General features: G+C 42.3%; 2 protein-coding genes across 7 annotated transcripts in view; one reads left to right on the top strand and one right to left on the bottom strand.

Annotated features, from left to right (window-relative positions):
- The window catches only part of MED15 (mediator complex subunit 15), a 45,048-nt gene extending 36,058 nt beyond the window's left edge, over window positions 1–8,990 (top strand). For 3 of the 4 annotated variants that reach the window (XM_054006157.1, XM_054006154.1, XM_054006156.1), the window contains 9 exons: window positions 264–406; window positions 1,384–1,511; window positions 1,921–2,055; window positions 2,450–2,513; window positions 4,476–4,542; window positions 5,303–5,463; window positions 5,669–5,835; window positions 7,197–7,295; window positions 7,405–8,990. In XM_054006157.1, coding sequence (XP_053862132.1) covers window positions 264–406; window positions 1,384–1,511; window positions 1,921–2,055; window positions 2,450–2,513; window positions 4,476–4,542; window positions 5,303–5,463; window positions 5,669–5,835; window positions 7,197–7,295; window positions 7,405–7,541 — 1,101 coding nt within the window. In that variant the 3' untranslated portion in view covers window positions 7,542–8,990. The remainder of the gene's footprint in view (window positions 1–263; window positions 407–1,383; window positions 1,512–1,920; window positions 2,056–2,449; window positions 2,514–4,475; window positions 4,543–5,302; window positions 5,464–5,668; window positions 5,836–7,196; window positions 7,296–7,404) is intronic. The other variant, XM_054006155.1, reaches the window with a different exon arrangement.
- Window positions 8,991–10,151: 1,161 nt separating this feature from the next.
- CCDC74B (coiled-coil domain containing 74B) lies at window positions 10,152–23,512 on the bottom strand. 3 transcript variants are annotated; one of them, XM_054006001.1, is made up of 9 exons: window positions 23,439–23,512; window positions 22,319–23,021; window positions 21,405–21,449; window positions 15,975–16,031; window positions 15,228–15,387; window positions 14,437–14,647; window positions 14,226–14,308; window positions 12,450–12,503; window positions 10,152–10,442 (listed from the first exon to the last, which is right to left on the bottom strand). In XM_054006001.1, the coding sequence occupies exons 2-9, from the start codon at window positions 22,587–22,589 to the stop codon at window positions 10,304–10,306; spliced, it is 1,020 nt and encodes a 339-aa protein (XP_053861976.1). In that variant the 5' UTR covers window positions 22,590–23,021; window positions 23,439–23,512; the 3' UTR covers window positions 10,152–10,303. The 3 variants fall into 3 exon arrangements, with proteins under 3 accessions (XP_053861976.1, XP_053861977.1, XP_053861978.1); XM_054006002.1 differs by lacking the exon at window positions 23,439–23,512 and having other exon boundaries at window positions 22,319–23,074; XM_054006003.1 differs by lacking the exons at window positions 10,152–10,442; window positions 12,450–12,503 and adding an exon at window positions 12,511–13,252.
- Window positions 23,513–27,260: the final 3,748 nt, after the last annotated feature.

The following is a 27,260-nucleotide window of genomic DNA, read 5'->3' as shown; positions in this document are numbered from 1 at the left end:
AGAAGGAGGAACTCAATATCTGACTCCAGAATAATTCATGTTTTTTGGAGTTTCAACTGTTGGTGTGAAACATTCCCATGGATGCCCCAAGAAAGAAATGTGAGGTACTGGCAGTGCTCTCTTTATGGAGGAGTTTAGGAAACTAACACTTTCTGTTTCTTATAGAGTCCAGAGGATGCTCTTTTCACCATAGCCAAAGCCTTTTTAGATAGGTTCCCATTATCCGCTCTCTTCTTTGTTGAATGTATTCTTTCCCATTTCAGGTCAGCCAGAGCAGCATTACCATGATGTCGTCTCCGTCACCTGTCCAGCAAGCGCAGACACCCCAGTCAATGCCACCACCTCCTCAGCCACAGCCATCACCTCAACCAGGGCAGCCAACTTCTCAGCCAAACTCGAATGTCAGGTGAGCCAGAATGTGACCACCTGAGGTGCATGGTAGCTGCAGATGCTCTCACCAGATGGTGATGAACATGACTGGAGGTTAAAACAAAGTTGTCATAGGTGCTTGTCTTGGTGCACTTTCTAGTGGGGAGTCCAACCCTAGTGATGCCCTGAGATCTTGGGCTGTCATGTCATAGGAACTTGGAGGAGTCATGCTCATATTGCTATCCCCTCCCCATTCACCTTCTCTGAGGCTACTCTGTGTGTAGCCACATACAGATACTCCCCTGATTACTGTGGCTTAATGGAAGGAGGGAGTTAAAGGATTGGATGGGATGTCAGAAGCAGAAGGCAATGGCCCCTAAATCCAAGGCTTCTGCTTGGTCTGCAGAAAAAGGCCCCATCATGTTCCTGGGTTGAGGGGGGAGTTATTCAGAGACCTCTGGAGTTACTAAAGACCTACTAACACAATTCAGTCTTGCTAGAGTGAGTCTCTCCCACTAAGTCAAAATTCAGTGGTGTTAGTTTTGGAATCTTTACTGAATGCTGTAATCAAACCTTTCTGGCAGGGATTCTGAATCTTTACCTTGCAAGAGTGGTGGTGAAACTGACAAAAAACTGGGTTAGTCTTAGATTGTAAATTTTTGGGGGGAAGAGACCTGTTTTTGCTGCACCTAGCAGCACAGTGGGCCCTGATTCTGATTGGGGCCTATGGGCAGTACAGTGATATAAGGGTGGGATTTTCAAAAGTGTTCAGCATTAGCCTAACCTTACTCCCATTGAAATCAATGAGATTTTTACAACAAACTTCACTGGGAGCAGAGCAAGTCAATGCCGAGCACTTTTGTAACTCCCACTCCAGTGCAGCTGGGCGCAGAATGCTGCAGCGGCACTCAGTAAAACATACCCGCTCAGACTAACCATTTCGTCTGCTAGCTTCTTACAGGCCACTTTGTCTTCATATTAGGCGTTGAATTGACTTTCATTTCCATTCTTCAGCTCCGGCCCAGCCCCATCGCCCAGCAGCTTCCTCCCCAGTCCATCTCCTCAACCATCCCAGAGCCCAGCAGCTGCACGAACACCACAGAACTTTAGTGTCCCATCTCCAGGTCCTTTAAACACTCCAGGTAACTCATATTGTCATCAATAAGAACTGTACTGTGGAGCATGATCCAGTGATGCATCTTAATAACTAAAACATACACAGAGAAATCTGAGATTGCACGATTATGCCCTTGGCTCTACGGAGCTCGACCAGTGAGTAGTAGTTCAGTGATGGACTTGCCATGTGCAGCAAGGAGAATATTCTAGTTTTGGAATTGTCTGATGTCATTTTTTTTGTCATTGAATTACATGAGGGTTTTCATAACTTTCTGACAAAACAGAAATGGTAACCAGAAGGGGATGTAAAGGTCTGTTGGCTCTGGGGTTTCATGCAGCTGGAAATCGCTAGCAACAGTTCATAAGCCAATGTCCTGCTTTTTCTGACCCCTTCTGACATGTGATGTATAATCTTCACCTTTTTGCCTGGTGCAGGAAATCCAAACTCCGTCATGAGTCCAGCAAGCTCCAGCCAGTCTGAAGAGCAGCAGTACCTGGAGAAACTCAAACAGCTGTCAAAGTACATCGAGCCACTTCGGAGGATGATCAATAAGATTGATAAAAATGAAGGTGTGGCCCCTTGTATTTTTACTGGACAGTTCTCCCTGTCAGCCTTTGGTGGAGACAGCTGTGTACTGCTCTTTTAGGGGTTCTGGTGGACTAAGCCTATGTCTGTTGTTTTCCTTGCTCATGGTTGCAAAGACTTAACTCTGAAGCATGGCAACCTTTTCATCTCCAAATCCCTTTCTTTCAGGACCTCTTTTTCTTTACCATATCTAAACTTTTTTGGATACAGACTCTTCCTTATGAAAAGATGGAGAATCACAGGTCTTTACTACTTTCTCCTTAGATGGGTCATGTTTTCAGTTTTCCCACCCTCCTTTTTCTGTGTTAATGACTGCAGAGCTGGAAGCTCTACCTGCAGTGAGTGCATTGCTCACTAGTCCTTTTCATCTTATTTCAGATAGGAAGAAGGACCTGAGTAAGATGAAGAGCCTCTTGGATATCCTGACTGATCCTTCAAAACGGTAACTTCCTTTTCTGTTTAGCTTGTGCCGACACCTCCCCCAATGAACTCTCTTCCTCCCAAACCCACTCTCAGGAATATGAGAGACTACGTAGGCTACCATGGAGTCCCAGATGAGTAGTGGTATCCCAGACATCAGTCTTACCATCCTGCAGCAACATGTTGTATCTAGACAGTTCTTAACTCTAATCTGAATTTCCTTGTTTTTGCAGACCCTCAGTGTTGTTGTATCACTGACTTTCTTTTATGTTGAGAAATGGTGGGCAAGAGATTTAAATTTCAGAACCCTTTTTTTTTTTTGCTGATTCATTCTAAATTCTGTGTTGCAACTTCTATCTAGGAAGCTGTGCAAAATCCTGCCAAAAGATTTTACAATGTGATGTCCCCTAAGACCAGGGTGGATTTGATTTAAATCATGATTTAAATCATTAGTCAGGAAGATGCGATTTAATCATGGATTTCTACATAAAAGTGCATTCTTGTTGGTTGTTATAACTTAATACATATTCTTCACCACTCGGAGATGGATATATTTCATTTTTAGAAGGTACATTTTTAAACAGTGATTTATTTTGAAAACTTTTCAGATTAGTTTTACAGCTATATCAGAAAATGAATGGTTGGTTGATTATTTCATTTACCAAAGGTAATTGAAGCAGATAGTTCACCTCCCAATGACTTCATAAATATCTCAAATTCAACAGGTTAATCATTAATATTTGGAGGATTTTCTTGCCATGGGAGGAGAACATCACCAGACAGACATTGAAATTGTTTTATTTAACAACGTTACATATTTCGGATTTTTTTCTTCAACAGCAAACATATAATATTTTAACAAAACAAGCATATGTCCCTCACTTCTCACATTTATCTCCAGACTTCTTCCCCTTATCTAGATCTATTCTGCCTCCAACAATCTTCTATTCATTGAACTTTTTGAAACTTTGCACTTTTAGAGACAGGTAAGGGATTGACTCTATGTACACAAATTTGCAGAGGGACAATAGAGTTGAGGTCTGTTATTCCTCACCTCTCTATATATATTTATTTATTTAAAAACTTTTTTTTTTTTTAACATTGTTAACAAGCAGGTTACCTTTGGAGATACAAATCCACAGTTTGAGAACTGCAAAACTAAGCATCTCTGATGGTATCTTCTAGACGGAGTCCCATTGGGTAGATAGAAAGATTAACCTAAACAATCTATACAAAAACCTGTGGAACCCCATAAGATTGGGTCCGTAATCCATGAACTGTTGGAACTCATTTATTAAACTTTTCTTAAACATTACATGAATATATTGTCTCTTACTATAGAATTAGAATTTATAATCTCTATTCTATGATGAGAGATCTTTGAGCTATAATGTATCTTAATTAAAACTGTCTTTAGATAGGCTTTTTCCTCAAAGCATTTTATCAAAAAATCCGATTTTAAATAAAAAAAAATCAGATTTTTTTTAATCATTAATTTTTATCCACCCTGCCTAAGATGCAGTATGGGATCTTTTGTTCACAGTTTCATAGAAAGCTATTCAGTAAACTGATAAATCAGGTGTGTTTTATTTGCTGTAATAGTCTATTTGAGCTAATTGAAATGAAATCCACCTGGGTTGGAAAGCAGCTCTTTTTCACTGAGACATAGGTGTATTTATTCTTTCCTTCTCCATTAAAGTCCCTCCTTAATATATGCCCTTCAGCAAAGCCATTCAAGGATCCAAATAAGTTATTTAAAAATCTAAGTACTTTGATTGGACCTTTTATTTGCCAGAATGTTAGGTTTGAACCTTGTGATCTAACTTAGAATTTAAGCTCCCTGAGGCAGAGCTATAGTTCCTGTTTTGAACAGCACCCAAGCATATCAAAACTGAAATAATGTGGATGGGAGGCGCAGATATGACAAAATCCTCATCTTGGACAGCAGAGCAAATTGTGCTAACTCTTTCCTCTTCCTTTTCAGATGCCCTCTGAAGACTCTACAGAAATGTGAAATTGCTCTGGAGAAGCTCAAGAATGACATGGCTGTGGTAAGCAATGGGTTTACTTTTCATCTTACTGGAGAGTTAGGCTGGCAGTGAATTCCACAGAGGGCACCAGTTTGGCAGAAATTTCCCATCTCTTTGTGTTCACAGTGCTGGACTGAGCAAATAAACAGAAAACTGGTTAAACACTGGGCCATTCAGCAGGCGTGTCCTTGTGCACACCTCTTAAAAATTATTCTGCTTACTGAACTGTCAGGTATTCGTGCCTTGTACACCACCTAGGTATGATCCTTGTTCTTGTCTTTAGCAGATGTCACCAAGACAGGATTTCTACATGAAAGATACTGACAGTGTCGATTTTGTTTTCTATGGGTTTATCTACATGGGGACAGTCAGAAAAATTAATCCCAATTACTTAAAAGTGTGAATGCAAAAATAGATCAGTTAAACTGCATTAAACCCCTGTATGGACACTCTCGTTCAGAATTTCATTTAGCTTAATTCACTTTCAAAGTTTAATTCTGAATGAGTGTACCCATGTAGTGGTTTAATGCAATTTAACCAATCTATTTCAGATTCACAGTTTAGTTCATTTGGATTTACTTTACTGCTGGTATACGCAGGGATACTTAGGAAGTGTTTCTAGAGTAGCACAAAACAGAGGTTAGAGGAATGCAAAGGATTCTTAAATGTATTAGAAATACTGTAGTAAAAGTTTGCATAATGAATAATATAACAAGGTGTCTTGTAAGGACTCTTTGTGACTGATAGCACATAAAATAAGATGTGCTTCTTTGTGCTTTAGCCCACGCCTCCACCTCCACCAGTGCCCCCTACCAAACAGCAGTACTTGTGCCAGCCACTTTTGGATGCTGTCTTGGCAAACATTCGTTCACCAGTCTTCAACCATTCCCTCTACCGTACCTTTGTGCCAGCTATGACTGCGATACATGGCCCTCCAATCACGTATGTATCTTTGCCCTGCTGTCTGACTACTTAAGAGAAGTTAATCATTTGGTTGAAATGTTGGAAGGATGGGCTGCGGTGATGGATATATGCATGCTTCCTTCTCATCTGTAAAGTACTTGAGAAATCAACTTAGTTTGAAAAATGTGGACTTGGCATAACATGGTGCCCACTCTGAGTTCTTTTGTGGATGTATTTTACGCAGGGCCCAGATGGCTTCCCCTCGAAAGCGTAAATATGAAGAGGATGAAAGGCAGACCATACCAAATGTATTACAAGGGGAAGTCGCAAGATTAAATCCTAAATTCCTGGTGAATCTGGATCCCTCCCATTGCAGTAATAATGGCACAGTCCACCTCATATGCAAGCTAGGTAAGCTAAGAAGAAATGAAACCTGTTTTCAAGAGGTGTTGATTTTTTCCCCCCCGGTGAATATGTACAGCTGTAAATCTTGCCAGCCTATAATTTCATCATGGTTTTTCTTTAGCTTGCCAGAGTTGTGGTAATGCAGAATGTGCTATCCTGCAGGGATTGGTTCAGGAGCAGCCGCAGGATGTACCCCAGAACAAGTAGCTAGATATTTAATCCACTTGCGGCTTTTTTAGAAAGTGGGGAAATGATCTTTCTAAAGCTAAATTATTCTATGTTCTTCTGCACCTCCCATCCCCAGTATCATGATGTTGACACTAAAAGAAGGCAGTATTTTAGGCTAGTCTCTGAATAAAATGCTGCTTTTTTAAACTGAAATATTAGTGGTTTTTGTAGCTCCATGTGTGCATTTAATTGGTTCCCTAAATTGGGATCCAAGCAAACTCTCCAGGTAATCTGAATTCCTGATAGTATGAAGTGGCCTATTTATAAACATATCTACATTTCTCTCTCCTTGTATTTCAAGAAACTTGCTATTTGGGATGTGAGAAATAAATTGGACTTGTAGGTAATTGTTGCCAGTGTGGAAGAATCCCAAGAGTGAAACAGTACAACTGGATCTTGTTAGATTTCCTCTCCACAGATGAAAAATCCTGCCTCTTGCACTGATGGGTGCAGTTTGCTGATAATTCCTCACCCTTGGCTCAAGCTCCACTGGTGTTAGAAAATGGTTTAATGCCTAGTGTAGTCAGGACAAAAGTTTTCAGCACCCTAAAACATGGTATTGGGACATAGAGGAACTGGATCTGTCTAATTGTATTGAAAATGTCTTTCCCAGCTGCACCAGCAGTTGTCACAGCTGGTGGTGTGAGTGGGGAAGTGTGTGTAAGTCTTTGCCCTTCTCTCTCAACCAAGCAAGAATGGAGTATACCTTCATGTGAACTTGTTTTGCCTTTGGACAGAAAAAGGTAGAGTGGGTTCATTTTAGTGTGTACCAGACAAAACATGGGAATGCTCTGGTCCTGGCTTACATGTGTAGTAGGAACAGTGCCTAGACATTTTGTATTTAGGAAACCAAACTCAAATGAAGTACACCTCATGAAAGACTGAGACTGGTGAGATGCGTGGGGTGTGTTGTGGAGCTGGGAGTTCCAGGTTGCGCTTCCAGCAAGCCGAGGCCATTTTTAAAGTGAGCTTTTCAGAAATGAAGACTCATAGCCTTGGTTCCATTCAAGATTAGATCTAGTCCCTCCCTGTCCATTCCAGTATATAATGTATAGACGTAGGAAAAACACCACGCAAGACATACTTTGATGCCCTGATGGAAAATATCTTTTGTTAAAGTAAATGTGTTTGAATTCTAGATGACAAGAACCTTCCAAATGTCCCGCCACTACAGCTCAGTGTTCCAGCTGACTATCCAGATCAGAGCCCTCTGTGGATAGACAACTCTCGACAATATGGTATGGGGACAATAGGATGGCATCACTTTAAAAAGTGGGGGGATCAATACGTGGTATTCAGTTGTTGTGCAACTGTGTTTATCTGGGCTGTCTCCTTTTTCTTTTCCAGCAGCCAATCCCTTCTTGCAGTCAGTGTATCAGTACATGACATCAAAATTGCTGCAACTTCCAGACAAGCATTCAGTCACAGCACTCTTAAACACCTGGGCACAAAGTATCCGTCAAGCCTGCCTCTCTGCTGCATAACTTCCTTCCCTTGTGAAATCATGAAGCAAAGAAATTGGGTCTCGACAGCTGGCCTCTCCCATGGCCACTGGAAGAATCACAGGCATTTTGGGAGGGAACTTCAGAAGAAAAAGCCTTATACTGTTTTGTTTCTAGGTGCCAGGTTCAATAGGGAACCTGGTGTTAGATTTAGATTTCATGCTTTTATCTTCTGCCTTTGTGGACTTTGCCAGCATTTTCACATATACAGAACATGTATATATGGTTCTTGAGACTGATGTATTAGGAGGGGCTTTTATTGTCTTCTTAGAGAAGAAATTATTTGTAGACTTCCATCAGGGAGTCTGAATGGTATAGAAAGGAGAGGGGAGAATGTCCTAATTTGCTTCAGACTTTGCCTGATGCCAGTATTCCTCACACTCTGTATGTTGTGTGACTTGATATTGCCCCAAGAATAAATTAGCTGCAGCTAGAATGTGCTCACAAACTTCCCTATGGTTGCAGGAGTCTGGTAATTTAATTTGGAGAAAGGGGAGAAATCGGGGCCTTTTTAGGGCATCCCTAATGCGTCAGATTAATCTGAATAATTCTGTTTAGGAGGAAAACCAACCATAGGAAAAATTTTATAGCTTATTTTAAACACTACTTTGTATAAACGGTTTTTGGTTAGCACGGACCATGCATTTCTCACTCTTAGAAAGTTGGATGATCTGAAGGAGGGGTATTCAGTGTGCATGCTGACTGATTTCCCTGTGAACTCCAAGTGTGTGTGCAGGGAAAATCAATTGATTGACTCATAGCAGCACTGTAAATGAATCCAGCAGGCTGCAGCTACTTATCTGCATTTATATTTACCAGGGGAATTGCATCTTACCTGGCATTTCTCTTGGGTGTTGGCTTCCCTGGGGAGTGATGCAACTCATGGGAAGTGTTTGCATATCCCACTCGCATCTCTTTGTTTAAAAAAACTGAACAGAGCTCAGGTCTAAGACTGACAATTGACCTTACGTGCCTTGGGCACTGAGGGACACCCAACTGTAAAAGTATTACTGGTCATCTCAGTTAGGATCACAAGACTGATGGCAGCTGCTGTGTTGTGAGGCAATGCGAATAAAGTAACTGGTTCCATACACAGTGTGATTACATTTCAGTTTGCCCTATCTTTGTAGTTCATTCACTCTCAGTTCCTGCGTGTAAGGGAATTTGAAAGTCTCAAGTATTTCCATCACACCCTGCTCCATCCCCCAGTATTGTGCAACAGTCCCTGACAAGTAGCTGGACTCTTACAGTGGTGTCAAGAAATTGCTGTGACCTCTGTAAATCTGTGTGGTGTCATCAGTTTTAGGATGTTTTAAAATGTGGGTACTTAGTAAGCACTGATTGAGGCAGCCGAGTGGTATCAATATTTTGTACATGAACTAATGCATTATCTGTTTGTTTTATCGTAATAAATTTATTATTATTCCTGTGTTTGAAACTAACCTACTATCATTCCAATGTTAGTCCTTGGGCAACAGCTCTGCAGTGACCAAAGGCTGGTGCCTACTTCATATGTTCTATTGGGAGCTGAAATCTGCACCCAGAAGTGAGGGAGGAAAAATTGCGTCTGGCACTACATTAGTTGTCCCCATGCTGCAGAATAGCAGCCAAGTTCACCATCAACTGGAGGAGAGGTTCAAAAGATTGCTAAGGGAAATATTATATAGAGGTGAAAGATTTTTAATTTAGATCTAGCCAAGTTCATTACTAACTTAATACCATGAGATGGGTGTCCAGGTGCTTTTGTAAAATAGGTTAGTGGACAGATGTTCATATCATAAAAGCCAACATCTGTTTGTTTCCCTGTTGCACAGTCAGGGGAGAAGACAAGAATGAACACACACACACTCATTTTTAGATATTTTTAAGGAGCCTATCACTGTGATGTTGACAATCGTAGGTCTGCTCCACTGGGGATAAGGTTGTGATGCATATCAGCAGCCTGGTATAGGGAATCTTGCATACTTACTGTACACACAATATTTGTTTTCAGAGCAGTCAACCCACTATGTTGCCATGAGTTGAATGGAAACTAGCCCATAGCAAAGATAAAACAATGGAATGTTATAGATTCTGAGTAAAAAGTATGCAGCTAGAGCAGAGTAATATCTGACTCCCCCCATAGTTTCAACTGCCCCTTTGCTGCTGATCAGTCCTATACCCGCATCAAAAAAAAAAAATTCTGATAAGACTACTGTAAATTCAGCTCAGTTCCCATCTAACAGCTCTGCAGAGCTGTGAAATCTTGTCCTGCCAGGTAACATGATGTAGCATGTGGCTTCCAGCCTTTCCACTGATGGATTAGCAGTAATCTAGTGTTATCTGTAAAACTGTGCAGCCCATACCTGCTTTAAAATAATCTCTGCCAAACTAAACAAGTTTGTGGGATACAGCTTTGACATGCTTAAAAGTGATAAGCGTTCAATTTCCTAAACCATAATCTCTTACAGGCTTTCATCATTAAGTTAACTCACAAAATAAACATCCTGAAGGAATAAGGGGAGTGGTACCCATGAAAATCATTGAAGGAATGAAGCAAAGCTGCAACAATAGAAGCATAAGCTCTTTGTTCCTGAATAGAAGACACGGTGATTTCATAATTAATTTTTACTTGAAGTGGGGAGATAATAGCAGCAAACCAACCTATGTTGAAACTACAATGTAAACTCAAACATATACGGGGAGTGCTGTAGCTACTGGAACACTTAAGGAGAAATCTGGAATGCAGTTGCTGAACAACCAGATTAAAGCACAGTGCGACGAAGACGGCTTCTTTGAATAGCTTGAGTTCTCTTCTGTCTCTCAGCAAAACTGTTTCCCAGTGTTTGCTTCAGTGCTGGCAGAACTGCCCTTTCAGCAGCTGGCAGTGGAGTTAAAATCAAACTGGAGATAAGAGTTGGAGAGAGGAATGATCAGTAATGTGATGATTTTAAATCACTTTCTCTTTACCAAGGTCTACTGGATTAGGGTCACCCTCCACATTAATCACCCCAGTGATTCTACAGGATGGATGGACTACCCTCCACAATGCTCTGTCCCAGTGATTTAAATTTCTCTAGTAAGAACTCTCCCTAGCCTTCAGAGTGCTTAAATTATTTTTCTAGTAAAGTGAGAAAAAGCGATGGCTTTCAGTACAGTTTCATGGGCTGGGAGTGTGTGGGGCCCTTGTGCTAGTGAGTACCCCTGTCACCATTAGGAGGCATGGCATAGCTTTTTTGATAAGAGTCCTTCCGCTAGAGACAGTTCCCCATCTGTAAAATGAAGGTATTGATACTGACTTTTGTAAAACGCTTTGAGATCAAGAGATGAAAAGCGCTGTGTGAGAGAGAGAGATTATTTTAAGTGTGAATGGCTCATTACCTGCCAAATTTAAAGTTCAGAATTCTGTTTTCCTGTAACACTGAGTGCATGAAGCTGGGTTTCTTCCTTTGCTTTGACTAGCTGAAAGCACATGTTATAGAAGACTAGTCCTGTCTTCAGGGGTCTAATAAGCAGCTAAAGGAGGGACCTGATTTTTTTTCAGTACCAAAAAACCCCACAACTTCCCTGTTTCATGAAAGAAGTGAGATCCTACAGTTTAACTTGCAGAAAAACCTTAATAAACATTGTTCACTTCAACTTTTAAAGGGACATAGCTGTATCTGTCACCTGTGTTTTTTAAATAGTGTTTGAGTTGTGCTTGCAGCATCTGCATGAAAAGATGTATTAAGGGTGGAGAGTTCAGAAATTTATTCCTCCTATTATCTCATAGATGGGGAACTTTAATTGGCTCTGTTATCTTGACAGCATCTTGGAATGGAGAAAGCCCATGCACAGGATGAGTCCTGGGCTGAGCTATTGTCTTCATAAAAGGGCTTGTATGACTTACTGTGTACTTGTTTCTGTGTACTTTGAAGATGGCAATAATCATAGTCTAACCCAGTGATTTGTCTTTTCTGGTTCAAATGACTGGGTAAGATCAGAGTATTGCTTTCCTATTTCCCTTTCATGCAATCCTTAAAAAATAGAGTACTGCTTTTAAATCCCACTGCAATCTAAAATTCAAATTGCTGTGTGACTGATTCCTCAGTGACAATAGAAAAGTTACGTGTGTGTAATCTCATTATGGTTAGAACTTGGCCTTCCATTCAGATTTTAGCAAATAATTCTGAGGTGGGAGCCAGAAAAGAATCTTAATCCATTCTTCCTTCAGCACTGCGGAGCCAACACAGCTAATGGGAGTAAAATATTATTAGCATACAACTCTGAAAATACAAAAGGAAGGTCTGAGTGAAGATGACTTGCTATTTTGCACAGTGGAACCACACTTTAATGTCCTGTCTCCTTGAGAGAGGTTTTTGTTGCCTCTGACTTCGCATACCTATAGGATGTTGCTGAGCTCTGTGATCCTCGGAGAAAAGTGTGTATCCCTTGGGATGTTTGACAAAGAAGCCCCACGAGGCAATACAGTTCCTATTACCTGAGTCCTGGGTGTAGAACTCTGAAAAGGGGGCTGGTAGTGTGGACATGCAAAAGCAACCCTCAAAGAATTAGTAATTAAAATCCTTTGTGCAGCATCCCCCGTGGCTATAGGGCACTGAAAATAAGCCAGGTAGCTGCAGTGATCTCTTCTGAAATCTGACTATCTCCTGAGCAGGGCATATGGATTGATCTTTAGGCAATCATGACCTTAAGAAGTGGGGAGAGTCTTGGGGCTGATGATAATGTTGAAGGTGAAAGATTGGCGGGGGAGAGAACCAATAATAGGCTTGTTTTTAACTTTATGATGTAATACTTAATTGCTAAAGGCATCACATGCTTGACTCAACAGCTGATTACATTATAGGTGTAACTAGCATGGCTTTTTCATGAACTGTCTTAAGCTTTAAAGAAAGTAGAAGAAGAACTTACCATTTCTTAGATGTACCTTTTAGCATTTTGGGTAATCGTGAAACTTCTTGATTCCTAAATCAAAAAATATTTGCAGATATGATACCTTGGCTACTTCACTCTAGCATAGTAGCAGAGCATTGATGGATTGTGCTGGCCCTCTGTAACTTGCATTTGAAAATAACGTAATAAATCTTGCTGCATGTGAACATTGAGAATAGGAGAAGCTGCATCACAGCATCTGGACAGATCTAGCTCATGTGATAAGCTGGGCCCATTCAATCAAAATGCACCTTAACGCAACTAAATGCATGGTTATACGTCTAGGAACAAAGACTAAGCCATAACTATGGGGATTGTATCCTAGAAAGCAATTGCTCTGAAAAGGATTTAGGGGTCATGCAATTCAACATGGGGTCCGAGTGCGATCTTTGGATGTATAAACAGGGGAGCAGTAAGTAGGAATGCCTCTGTAAATGGCATTGATGAGACATACTGGCATAGTATGTATAGTTCTGGTGTCCATGAAATTGGAGGGAGTGCAGGAATCACAAAAATGATTAGAGAGCTGGAGAAAATGTGAGATTTAAAGAGTTTAGCTGTTTAGCTTCTCAAAAAGACTGAAGTGACTTGATTACAGTGTATAAATACCTTCAAACAAAAATACCAGCTACTAAAGGGCTCTTTCATTTAGCAGAGAAAGGCAGAACAAGAACCAAGGGCTGGAAGCTGAAGTCAGACACATTCTGTAACAGTGAGGATGATTTAACCATTGGAACCAACTACCAAGGGAAGTGGTGGATTCTCCATGTGTTGATGCCTTTCTGGAAGACATGTTTTAGTCAAACAAGTTATTGGGTTCAATATAGGGGTAATATGGTGAAGTTTAATAGTCTCTGGTATTCAGATCAGGCTAGTTGATCTTTTGGTACCTTCTGAAATCTGCACCCCTTGTTAGTTGGCTGCTCCAAATGCTACTCTAACAGACCTACTATCCTTCTAGAGTCTAACTGGAGAACTGTTGTGGGACTAGTACAGGAGGTGGGTAAAAGGTAAGGGAAATCTGTGTAACCCATGATCTTTTTTTGTTGCCCTTGTAATCTCTTGTTCATTGCCTAAACGGCAACACTTCCTGCCCTGAAGAGCTTACAATGTATTTGTATACCACCTACTGCAATATAGCCATAAACCCAAATGGGGTCTGTAAACAGTACTACCATATAAATAAAATCATTCCTTAAAATAAACATCAGCCTTCAAACCATATAGTCCCTCTGAATCTTTCAGAAATGGGCATACATGGAAGGGTCTGACTTTCAGTTGGATTGAGTAGATTCTGTTAATCATGTGTCTCAACTCCTTCTAGGCTGATAGCTTAAATGAATGTACGTACTCTGAAAGAACAAACTGACAACCCTGTCTACCTGCACCCTAAGTTTACGGACACATCTCCAGTTAGGTTAGTGCTGTTAACAGTTGTGTGCAGTAGTCTTGTTATAATATAGGATTTGGCCCTTTGTGTGTAGATGTATATTAAGTCATATATCATTTAAGTCCTCTCAACTCACATTAACAGATTGCATTCTGGAAAGTTTGAGAGGGGTAGAGGTGGCTCAAAGATAACTTTCCCTTGTGATTTAAGAAAGGAAGCCATACAAAGTCAAATGGCCTCTATCTAAGCACCTTGCATATGGGCTCTATTCTGCAAAGTCACTCCAATACAAAGCAGAAAGGGAACTAGTGAACTCAACTAGAATCTAACAGCTTAGCCTTGAGCCATAACTCAGAACAGCTTACCCAATCTGGCTGGCTAGCAGATAGTCTTCAGGAATCCTTTTGTTCTTGTGGATGTCCTCCAGATACGATTTCAAATACATCAGCTGAAGGACAGAGAGGAGAAAATAACCTTTCTGCTTGCCTCTGAAAATCTATTTCCTATATCACCACAAACTTACTGCATTTTAAAAGCTGTGACTAAAGTAGACTGAGCTGGGGTCAACAGCCTCACCTCTTGTGCCTGCATGTGGTTGATGTTCCATAGCTGGTGAATGACAATCTCACACTCTTCCAATGTAGGTGGTTTCCGGATATGGGAGGGGAGGACACTCACGAGGAAAGGGTTGGAGGAGGCTGGTGGTACCTGAGCTTGCCCAGATTTAATCTGGCATGGCAGTGAAAGTACTGGAGATGTAATTTTATCAGCAACTTCTTTGTCCTCTCTAGAAAATAGATCACAATTAAGGAATAAAAGAATCACAAGGGAAATGGATTAAATGTCTAAATATTTATTGTATTTACCTCGCCAAAACATTTTATCAAACATTTATTAAGACTCTCAAGAGTGAGGTATTATACTATTTCACAAGTGGGAAATGAAGGAAACATGGCAGGTCCAGGAGTCTTAACTCTACAGGATCACATCCTTCGCTGTAGCTAAACTACTGCTTTGTGTCCTCTGTCTCGAATGGTGCATGGCAGTACACTTTATGCCTGAGTTTTTCCTTGGAATTAATTTGCACTTCTGACTATGCCCACTACCATACACTATGACAACTCAATTGAAGACTTTATCCCCTAAGGGCTTCCTAAGTACCACTGCTAGAATAAGTTGCTCACTAATTTATTCCTAACCCTCCTCAATTTGTATTTGACATTACTTCTATTTCTAAGACATGCAAGGTGCATATGCACCATCATGGGCTCCACATGGTCAAAGACTCAAAAAAGAACATACACTTACAACCCAGAAACCTCAAATGAGCTGCCTACAATTGCTGTATGCTGATAGCTTGCTCATACCTAGAAAGAACCTCCTCTTGTGGCTTCTCCACCTTTGGCGGGGGAGGCTCTGGTTCCCCTTGCACCACATTGACCACCTGTTCTTCTGTATTCAGTTTTTGCTTTTTGGGCTGGTCCATCTGCTGCCTGTTTCTCAGTGAATACCTAGAGCCTGCAGCAGCTGTTAGACAAAATATGAAGGGGAGAGGGAAGAAGGGAGGGGGCATGTGTGTGCACATATCACAGGCCAGAGACTTGACTTAGCTTCAGATACAAGCTTTAAGTACCCGCATCTCCACAGCAGTTCAGGGTATTCCATGCTCTCTTATGGTTTTATTTTGTGAGCAACTGAAGAGCTTCATTGTAGTTTAGCTTATTTTAATCCTTTAACACTTAGTGTCAAGAAATCCTATTTTACTGTTACCACTAACAACTGTAAATTAGAAGCAACCCAAACTTAGGCTTTGCTCTCCCAATTTCTTAGCAACTCAGTCATAATGTAAAAGGGATTATAAATGTGTGTGTAAGCACACATGATCCAAATAAGAGAAAAACAGGTATACTAGGACTCCTGATCATCAAGAGCCTTAAGAAGAGAGATTTAAAACAAATCTTAGAGGGATTCAGACTTTTACATTGTTTCCTGTTTCTATATCTAGGCCCAGATATTTTCATTTAATAATTTATCTTCCCCTCCTTCTCTACTATATCCAGTTACTAGTCCTGCTACCCCCTAAAGTTAAATCTTGCAGTTTTAAGCTATCTTACCTGCTGAACCTTGCCTTGAAAGGAACTTGTCAGACAAGGTGGGAGTTAAATTATCACCTGCAAAGAAGAATAAGTGATGAATTGGGCATTATGATCATAGAACTGACCAGCGAAGAGGCTATATTATCCTCAGTTTAGAATAGGAAACACAGGTAAAGTATTTATTTAAAGTCTGCAGAGCCAAGGCGCTCTACATGCAGGACTGCTGAGAGCAACCTGCAATGTAACTTTCCCATAGCACCAGAACAGCTGCTTGGTTTAACCAGTGGGAGTGTTTTCTGCACTCAACATGGAACACAATATGAGCACAAAGATCTGGATAAAATCACTGAAGATTGATCTGTAAAACGGAGGGATGCTCAGGGGCAAGGTTAAGCAACTAGGAACATTGAAGACTGACTGCTGCTTATTGGTGGAGTTTGTCCATCCTTGGTCACAGTAGTTGGCTATTGCAAGGTACTCCTGGGCTCCTGACTGCACTTGTATACCTAGGTAGCAGTGGTGGCTCATACAGTTATCTGCAGTTAACTTAGAGGCTGCAGCCTTTCTTTACTAAAGCTGATCTCACTATGATCAGCCATGTCTGTTGTCCCCTCTCATCTGGACAACTTCCATCTACTACTTTGGCATACCTTGGAAGCTTTGGCTAAAGCAGAATGTGAGATATCCTATCTGCTTACGTGTGAATCAGCAGGAGCATATTAACATGCAGTGAAATACACCAGTCTCTGTCTGCTTCTGAATGAAGTTCAACATGTTTTAATCTATAAAGGTTCCGGACAACGATTTTCTAGACATAGGTCCAGCCTTTAAAGTCCTCCAGATGAATGTTGAAGGGTTGTCTGCTGCCACGCAGGAACTTATTGGTGTTCTGGCAAAGGAAGTTCTAGCTGACATTTGTTTACAAGAAAATCTCATCATGGTGAATGAAGCACATTGGTTTAAAATAATTGGTTTCAATGTTGTCACAGTCTTCATGCAAAACATGGTCGAGCCACGTACACCCATAGTGATATATCAGATGTTGTCCATGTTGAATATTCACCTTTTCATGACAAAGTCAGTGGGTTTCAAATCACAAATGTACAAGCCACTGGGTGAAACACGGACTTCACATGTTCTCTCAAGGCTTAAGCATGCGGGCGTGTAGGTTGGCGACTTTAATAGTCATCTCAGCAAGTGGGGTTATGCAATTGCAGAACTACTGGTGAACTACTGTTGGGAGTGGGCAACAAATAATGATCTCGCACCGGTCCATGATCCTAAGCAGTATGGTATCTTCCATTCAATATGCTGGAATAGGGACTACTGCCCAGACCTGTGCTGGGTCACATCATTTGCCACTCACCCATTAGCCAGTGGTGTGTACTGTACTTAATGATTTTCCACATAGCCAACGCTGTCCTCCGTTGATTCAGATGGGAATGCGTCTTCCATCTGCCAACTATAAGGAGTGTACCAAAGCCTAGATGGAACTTCCAGAAGGCACACTGGGGCTCCTTTACAGAGTACTTAGAATAGAGTGTCATAACCATCCCATTTGCCATCTCCAAGGAGATGAAACCATTGTTTCTGTTGTGTCCTTTTTAAAGCTGCAAGTGCAACAATTCCACATGGCTTCCAACCAGCGCACATTCCATGTTTGAATGAGGATTGTGCAGACTTGCTGATGCAGTTTGAGCAGTCAGGTGATCCGGAGATTGCAGACCATCTTACAGAATCATTGGATGCCGCTCGCTGGACTCAAAGAGAGGAAGCGACAGTGGTGCTTGACTTTACGTGGTCAAGTCGGAAGAGCTGGAGTTTAATTCGTTGACTAGGTGCGGCTCAAATGCCCATCTACAAAAAGTAGGCCAGCAGTTACTCCAAACCAGATTGCCAGTCATCTGTCGAAGGTTGCCAAAGCTCCTGTTGACAGAGTTGTCAAACGCCAGGTACATGACAAATGGAAATTTCCTGATCACTCTCCTTATAGTGTGTATGGTAACACACATTGTTTCATGTTCTCTGTATGTGTATGTGTGTGTGTGTGTGTGTGTGTGTGTATATATATGTGTGTGTATATATATATATATATATATATATATAATATAAAATCTTCCTTCTGTATTTTCCACTACATGCATCCGATGAAGTGGGCTGTAGCCCACGAAAGCTTATGCTCAAATAAATATTAGTCTCTAAGGTGCCACAAGTACTCCTGTTCTATTTCCTAAGAAGTAATCCTGCCGATAGTAGGATGGAGCCATTCACTAGTCTGGAATTAAATAAAGTGCTGAATGATTTAAAAACCGGTTCAGCTCCTGCATATGATAGATTGCACCTGAATTCATGAAAACATCTGGGTCCTCATGCTCAGGAATGGCTTGTTCAGTTTTTCAACATACTTCTGCGGGAATCCAGACTGCCTAGAATCTAGCGCCAAGTGAACATCATTGCCTTGCTGTAATCTGGGAAAGATCCACACTTGCCTTCAAGCTACAGACCAATTTCACTTCTGAGCATCTGTTTTAAGGTGCTTGAGTGTCTGATTTCACAAAGAAGGCATATGTGGAAGGCATGCTGGGACTAGAGCAAGCTGTTTTTTGCTGTGGTAATGGTACATGTGATCAAGTGCTGGCACTTACAACATTAATAAAAAATGGCTTCCAACAGCAGCTGAAGACTGTTCAGTTTTTCTTGAACTGACTGCGGCATATGATACGCTTTGCACATTGGCCTTTTGGTGAAATTGCCCAGAACTAAGCCAAGTTGGTTTGTACGTGCAATGGCTCTGTTTTTGAGAAATTACCATTTCCATGTGCATATTGGTGATAGAATAAGTACTTGGAGGCACCAGAAGAATGGCCTCCCGCAAGGAACAGTATTATCTCCAACACTATTTAACTTATATTCGAATGATCTACCGTATACCGGATTTCGCAAGTTTGTTTATGCAGACGACATATGCCTCGGCACTCAGTCACACTCCTTTGACATACTTGAAAATGTTTTGAATGCAAATATGGTGGCTATGGCCGATTATTGTCATCGGTGGCACCTGATACCAAGTGGAAGTAAGACTGTGTTAAGTTTCTTCCACTTACATCATGCATAAGCGGGCAGACAGCTGAATATAGTTCTCAATGGCCAGCAAATAAAGCATGATTCACACCTGATTCATCTAGGTGTCATGTTGGATAGCACTCTCATATATCAAGATCATCTTACAAAGACAGCAACTAAGGTCAAAATGCGCATTAACCTGCTCGGAAAATTGGCCGGAACAATATGAGGTGCCCAGGCCCAAACATTACGCACGTCAGCCTTGGCACTCTGTTACTTAGCGATGGAGTACTTCACTCCAGTACGGGCTCACTCGTCTCACACAAAGATGATCAACGTACAACTTAATTCTACTATGCGTATTATTTCAGGCACACTTAAATCTTCTCCTCTACCATGGTTACCGGTTCTCTGCAATATTACTCCATCCAGTTTTCACAGAGAGGAAAGTGTAGTAAAGTTCATGATGAAATTATGTGATATACCATATCTACCATTAACTAAAGACTTGTTTAATCCATCACATGGTCATCTGCCCTCATCGCACCCGCTGTGGATACGTTTACTGGGTGAAGGATTTACAGTAGAGGATGTGTGGTAAGTTTCATAATCCACAGAGAAAGTGACAAGTAATTATCTTGTCTCATACCCCAATCAGCATCAAGTCCAGGTTTGATGTACCACAAAGGCAATGGAGCCTTCTTAACCGGTTTGCTACCAGACATGGAATTTGTGCTGCAGCAGAATTTCAATGGCATTTTAGAGACAGTCCACTATGTCACCGTGGGCAGCCACAAACCATGATACACATTGTTGAGGACTGCAAAATGGAGGTCCTTGTGCCTTGAACATTGTTGATAAGAATGCTGTGGCTTGACTTGACCAGATTGCATACACCAAATAAATAATAATCTATAAAGTGCAACATGTGTTGGGACCCAGCTATTTCCACAAGTGCTGCTTTCCCTACAAACCATCACAGTAACTGAGGTAAGCTAAGGTACTTTCGTTGACATCCTAGATATGCAGTGTTGAGGACATGTGGCAGGGTAGTTTTATGGGCAGGCTTCGTATCTGTAGAACTTGCTTCCTCTAGCAATCTGCCAGAGTAAGTATTGACCTTCAGAGCATAGCACAAGTGCATTTTAGGTTGAACATTTGATTATGCATCATCTCTGGTGAGGCTTTTCTTATGATCGATTGTGGAGGTACAGACCCCTTCGGTCATCTGGCATGATGGATGCATAAAAGTAATAAATATTCTCCACAAGGATCTGAACTTATTATTACCAAGTTAATGGACTGCATATAGATTTGCCTCATGGGTGAAAGATTCAGTATTGCCAACCCCCAAACATTCTAAAGTTGTAAGTCAAGCCCTAACACATCAAGAGATTTTGCAAAATAATAAATTGGGGCTTCTTTTTATTTCCCTTCTGGTTTTTGAGCCTGTAGGGATCCTGTTTACAAGCTGTTCTCTAGAGCTATGAAAGTTAGAAAATTTTTTAATGAAACCAACATTATCATGTAATTACCATTCCAGAAGCCAAAGTTTTAAGGGAAAAAACTATTATGAGATGCATTCAATGAATGTTTGTACTTGTGAAAGCTTTGCCAATTTAGCAATATTGTCCAAACTCTCCTGGTAGAGATGCAACTTATATCAGCCATACAGTGCTTTAGCTAGTATATCTTATAAATGTTTGGTGAGCAAAATAAATTATACTGCCAAAAAATGTGTTTGCCAGTATCACTGCATCTACAGCAGGGCTTTTGTTGTATAAAAGTATTGCCACCTCCTAACCCTCTTCTCTCCCCCACCCCCTCGCAAAAAAATCACATTTAACTGCTCTTGCTATACTGGCAAAAGTTTCTAGTACAGAGGGGTCCTTAGGGTCTTAACTGTAGAATAATGTGACTGGAAGAGCATTATAGTGCAGGCAAGTACTGTCTCTAAGGTTCTCACAGCTCACTAATATGCTTCCTAGTTGACCTAATCCACTCACATTGTAACCTGTCAATCATGCCAACCTATATGTTGGCTTAGGGTAGACAACTCACATCTCAATCAGAATAATGAAACTCAGGCCACACTTAGCTATTCCATTTTCCCCTACAAATCCATGAAAACTGAATTCTGACATGAAAGCAGCAAGATTGCGTTCACTGTACGCAGTCTTCAGTCACCAGAGAGCTAGAACATTTCTGCATTGCAGAGGGGAGGTGACACTTCCAAGATTCTCTCTCAGGACTGGGAAATGGACAAAGCACCAAGGCAAAATGTCTATTACTAATAAAATTAATGAGGGGAGACCAAGGGACTTCCAGGGGATAAGACACTTACTAGATCATCCTACTTCTAGAACAGTAAAAAGCGAAGCCTACCTTTTACCTGCAGCGACTGATTCATTATGAGTTTATAATGAAGCTCTGTAATCAAATGAGAACATAATTTAGTTTGAACTCTCTCTATACCCCCTTAATTTCCCTTTTCCCATTATAGAGTAAAGCTAAGCTTGTCCCTAGAGAATGTCACTCACGTCAGCTTTCAACATTTCTGACACACTGAAAATTTTTTCACTAAAAATGTAAAATAAACGTATTGGCCCAGAAAGGGTGAGGGAGTAACCATAATGTGAAACCTAATATTGGGAAGGGGGCAGAGCTTGGAAGTAGAGTTAAAGAAATGATTTCAGTAGTTTTAAGACAAGTATGCACACAAGTATAGCATAACTCAGGTCACACTGAATGAAACTAGTTTGTGTATTCTGCACTATGAACAAGGATTTATTACTAGCCCAAACATCTAGCTCAGGGGTGGGCAAACTTTTTGGCTCGAGGGCCACATTGAGTATAGAAATTGTACGGCGGGCTATGAATGCTCATGAGATTGGGGTGCGGGCTCTGGGTGGGGCCAGAAATGAGTTCAGGGTGCGGGAGGGGGCTCTGGGCTGGGGCAGGGAGGGATGCAGGGGGGTGAGGGCTCTTCCTGGTCTAAGTGTTAGGAAATATTTTCTAACAATTTCAAAACAAAACTCTTGTGAAAAGCACAAGGAATGGTAGGCCTAAGCAAATGGCATCAGGGACCTCTTCAAAGAGATGACATGGAAGAAGAAATGTGGGGGTATAAAAGCAAAGTTTTGCAGAAGCAAAACCTACATTCATTGTAATTAATTCACAACTTAGCATGTTTGAGGAAAAAGAGATCAAAGATTACTTGACTTGCAGTGACAACTCTCCAATCTCTCATCTAGTGCTTTCAGAATCTATACAAGGTTGTACATGGAAAGTCACCTCACCTTTGTTTTCCCTTTTGAGATACTCAATTTCCTCATGAAGCTTCATTAGGGTCTCAGCATGCTGCTGCTGTAGGAACTTCAGGCTTCTCTCCAAATCCATGACTAGTTTATGTGGGTCTTTTTTCCAGACTTCAACAGATTGGGACTGAGAGTGAGGCTGAGGTCCTTGGTCATTCTCGATGCCAAGTTGAAGATGGCTTGATTTATCCAGTCGTCCTACTCTTGACCACTGTGGTAGGTTCCCCAGCAAAGGCAAACTGGTATTATTCATCCTCAAAGGTCCTGATACAAAAGTCGTTTTCAGGCTAGGATTACATGGGCAGCCTACAGCTTCTCAGTAAAGTAGCTGAGGAAATGCCACTGAAGTTGAACAAGGGTCAGTGACCATGTTTAATGTGCTTCAGTCTCTATGAGGTCAGGCGCTGTATGTGCCTTGTACCCTTAGCATGCAAATGTGCCTTCACTATGGCATCATGGGTTGGGGGGGGAGGGGTCTCCTCAGGACTTGGCTCTGACACCGGGGCTTGTGTTCACTGTCTCTGACAGCGGGGGTGGACTATGGCTCTGTGTGCCTTTGCCTGGGCCTCTAATCTACTAACTTGCCCTCACAGGGAAATGGGGATGGGGCAGATATCGCTGCCCAAAGCCTCCTCACGGTCACCAGCCATTTCTGCACATGGCCCTCAAATTTACAACTGCCAACCTAGAATGGGGGGGAGGAGGAGGAGAGAACAAGAATGTGAGCTTAGTCAGCAGACTGGAACTGGGATCCCCCTTTGCACCACACACAGCCCCATCTCAGCCACCTCCTTCCCCCTCCCATCTTAGCCCACCCCACACACACCCTGGGCCCAGCCACCCCACCCCCCGCCAACCTTGGGCCCAGCCACCCCCCCCCCCACACACACACACCCTTGGGCTCAGCCACCCCCCCACACACCCTGGGCCCAGCCACTCCCCCCGACACACACAGGGCTCAGCCCCCCCCTCCCCCCACACACCCTGGTCTCAGCCGCCCTCCTCCAGACATACACGCCCTGGGCCCAGCCCCCCCCCCGTTCTCTCCCCCCACGCCAAGGCTCAGACACCCCCCGCACCCCTAGCCCAGGTTCCAACCCACCAGCTCCTCCCCCAAGCCCGCTGGTGGACGTAGCCTCCCCCCACCGTCTCCTCGCCGCCCGGCTGCTCTCCGCTCCGCTCTCCTCAGGCCCGGCGCCTGCTGTCAACGTTCCCATGGAGACCGGCGCACTCCACAGCGCCGGCCGGGCGTCGCCCCTCTCAGAATGGTCTCGTCCGGGGGTGGTAGCACCCCTCCGGGGCCAGGCAGGCACTGGGCTCCTCCTGCCTCACCCGGCTCGGCCCGTTGGGGTGAGGGGTGAGGGGGGAGCTGGCGCTGCCCCCCGCCCCCCATGCAAAGCAAGTGCGTGGAGCCGGGGAGCCCGGGCGCCCGCTCCCCTGCTGGAGCAGGGCCCCCGTGGACGGCAGCTGGGCTGGGGCCCGTTCCTAGCTGTTGAGACAGACTGAGTCTCTTACCTGGCACTCGGGGCCTGGGGCTGGAGGAGAAGGAGGCGAGGGGCTGCGAGCAGGAGCCCGGCTTTAGCAGAGGAAGGGAGAACCATCCTCAGCACCTGGCACTGGGGCAGGAGAAGGGCCTAGCAGCACTTGGGAACTAATGCGCCATAGCACATGCAACATCCTGTAGGCATAGACTCGACGGCCACAAGGGACCAGCAAGATCATCGAGTCTGACCTGCACATTGCAAGCCACAGAACCTCACCCATCCATTCCTGTAGCAGCCCCATAACCTCTGGCTGAGTTACTGAAGTCCTCAAATCTTGATTTAATGACTTCAAGTACAGAGACTCTAGTTCAAACCAGCATGTGACCCACGCTCCACCCTGCAAAGGAAGGTTTTAAAAAAAGCCAGGCTGTCTGCCACTCTGACTTGGGGGAAAATTCCTTCCCATCCCAAAGTACGATGATCAGTTAGAATCTGATGATATGGGCGAGAGCCACCAGCCAGACACCGATGATATGGGCGAGAGCCACCAGCCAGACACCTGGGAAATAGTTCTCGGTAGTAAATCAGAACCCTCCCCCCATCTATGGCCATAGGAGATATTTGCTAATAGCAGTTGCAGATGGCCTTATGCCATTGCAGGCAATCTTCTCATACCATCTCCTTCATAAACTTATCAAGCTCAGTCTTAAAATAAGTTAGTTCTGGGACTCCCTTCCAAGGGAGGAGGGGGGAACAGGACACACTTCTCTGATGGTTAGAAACCAATCTTCACTATTGTCTGCCCATTGCATCACTGCTAGCTGCCCTGCCCTCCCCGGCTAAGAATGGCAGTATTTGAGAGCAGGGAAAAAGACCAGACCTCTCAAAGGTTTTTCCAGGTCAGCTTATGGTGCAAGAAAGTCTACATTTCTTATTCTGCTTTTACCCTCCACCTTCGCCTCGTCCGTACCACTTTTAAAGATATGTTGGCGAATTTCATGCTCAGCAGTAAAAGCACAGTGCTTACACAAAGCTATCTGCACCAGTACTGTGTTAGTCCAAGTCACCTGGTGCAGATGCCAGCAATCATGTGACAATGTGATTTGGATGCGACAATGGACAAGTGTTATTTATACAGGCTCGTAAGTGGGCAAGATGCTTTACAAATAAAATGAAGTGACAAATTTCTGCCCAAAGGATATTATGTGGTACCTTACATCTCACTACTGGCAAGGTGTATTTAATCCTTTACACCACAAGTGCTACAACTGCACCTGACAGTACTGTATCTCAGGGGAGAGCAGGTTAAACTAACTGATTCCTTAAACATGTTTTCTGTTTAAACAAAGAAGCTCAATTTACTTTGGTTTAGTTGGTGACCCTTTTCTTTCTAGGAAGGTAGCACATTTATTAAAGAATGAAACTTGAGAGATTTTGAACGCAGGGCTACAAATCAGAGGCCTAAACATCCTTCTTTTATGCCATCTACCAGAACAAATTGCAGTACTAGAAAGAAACTGACAAAATCGTACTAAAAATAAATGCCTAGTACAGTACTCACTATTTCACTTACACACACTGCAACACAGTCCTGCTCAAAAAGAAGGTTTAATACAAACACACACCAGGAGACTTTGCTTTAAAAATAAATCAAGCAAGCACTTTAATTTACACACGCGGTTTCAAAAGAAGAAACTTGTACCACAAAGAGAAATTTGATTGAACAAGATGACGGAAGGGTTCCCTGGATTTGGGAAACAGAAGTTGGAAATGCAGTTATCAGGAAACATGGAAAAATAGTTTGGGTGCTGCCAAAAATTTATAAATTCTAATATATTAGAAAGCTCCCAATCTAGAGCCAAATGTTAGCTGTTTTCCAGACACAGATCTATTAAATGCATACATATAGTTAAGAGAAAACTGAACACACCTATTCCACTTAATGCAAATTATCTGGTCCTTACATCTCACTACTGCAAGGTGTATTTAATCCTTTACAAAAGTGTCACAACTGCACCTGACAGCAGTGTATTTCAGAGGAGAGACGGTTAAACTAATTGATTCCTTAAATATGTTGTTTGTTTAAACAAAGAAGCTCAATTTACTTTGGTTTAGTTGGTGACTCTTTTCTAAAGTACACCTCTACCCCGATATAACGTGACCCGATAGAACACGAATTCAGCTATAACGCGGTAAAGCAGCGCTCCAGAGGGGTAGGGCTGCACACTCCGGCGGATCAAAGCACGTTCGATATAGGTGAAACCGCGTTATAACGCAGTAAGATTTTTTGGCTCCCGAGGACAGCGTTATATCGGGGTAGAGGTGTAGTTTGTTGCTGGGAAGGTAGACCACTTGCTAAAGAAGTAGTGCGGGCAGAGAAGGAACCCATTTTATGGTGGGTAGACAAAAATCTGGTCAGAGCTCAAGTTCTGGAGAAAATGTTAAAAGATATAATTTCCTTTCTACAACTGAGTGAGTGTCAGTACAATGGAAGGTTACAGTTTCTTTGATAGTTTTATACTGCAGTGTGTGGAGTGACTGATTTATTCACACTAGGTGCTAATGGCAGTCACAGTAGGAATGTTGGACCAATGGCATCAGGGGATACCCAGAAAACTAGAACTTTAGTTTAAATGAATGCTAAATTCTCCCTTTTAGCACGACTCATGGTTTGTTGTTGTCAAGTTAAATGCTAAAAGAATCAACTCCCAGAGTTCCTCATTTTGAAAAGACAGGGACCAGTGAAGACAACAAGTACGTATTGGTTCAGAAAAGGGAATGCAGAGTTAGCCCCTGTGCTAGGCTATGGGATTCCTGCCACCAGCGTCTCCTCCTTTCCTGGTACTTTGAAATATTTAAATTGCAATTTTTTGCAAATCAAAGCAATCATATGTAGCTTGCAACAAGATGCAACTCCCCTCTCCTGTTTCTAAGCCAAACTATTATTACTTATTTCCCCCAGATTTCTTTTGAGTAATTTAAGCCAAAAACTTGTTTATGCTAATCATGTCATTTTTGTCCTACTGATTTGTTGGGATTCAGCTTTGTGTACAGAACTCATGATTTGTGGCTACTATTGCCTTTGTCACACTGAAAACCCCCTCCCCAACAACATGATATAAAACCTGCAGAAAGCAGTTCAAATGGCCAATTCCCACATGAAGTGGTAAAAGTAAAAAGCCGCACTATGGATAGATTGCCAAATCTAGAGCTGTTTCTATGTGTAGTTTCCCATAGCTACTTCGGGCTATTCATTTCAGCTCCATAATCATTGGCGGTTATTCCCCAAACCACAAACAGTGTCTCTCATCCCGCACATTCAATAAACTGTGGAGAAAAGACAGTTTATCAAAACAGAATTTACATAGATTACAGTGGCTTCTACAACCACAAACCCATCCCTCTGGCTCAACTTTAATACAAAAAAACACACTTAAAAG

The sequence above is a fragment of the Malaclemys terrapin genome, chromosome 16 (genome assembly GCF_027887155.1).
Source record: "Malaclemys terrapin pileata isolate rMalTer1 chromosome 16, rMalTer1.hap1, whole genome shotgun sequence".
Classification (NCBI taxonomy): Eukaryota; Metazoa; Chordata; order Testudines; family Emydidae; genus Malaclemys; species Malaclemys terrapin.
This window is presented reverse-complemented; position numbering and strand designations above follow the sequence as displayed.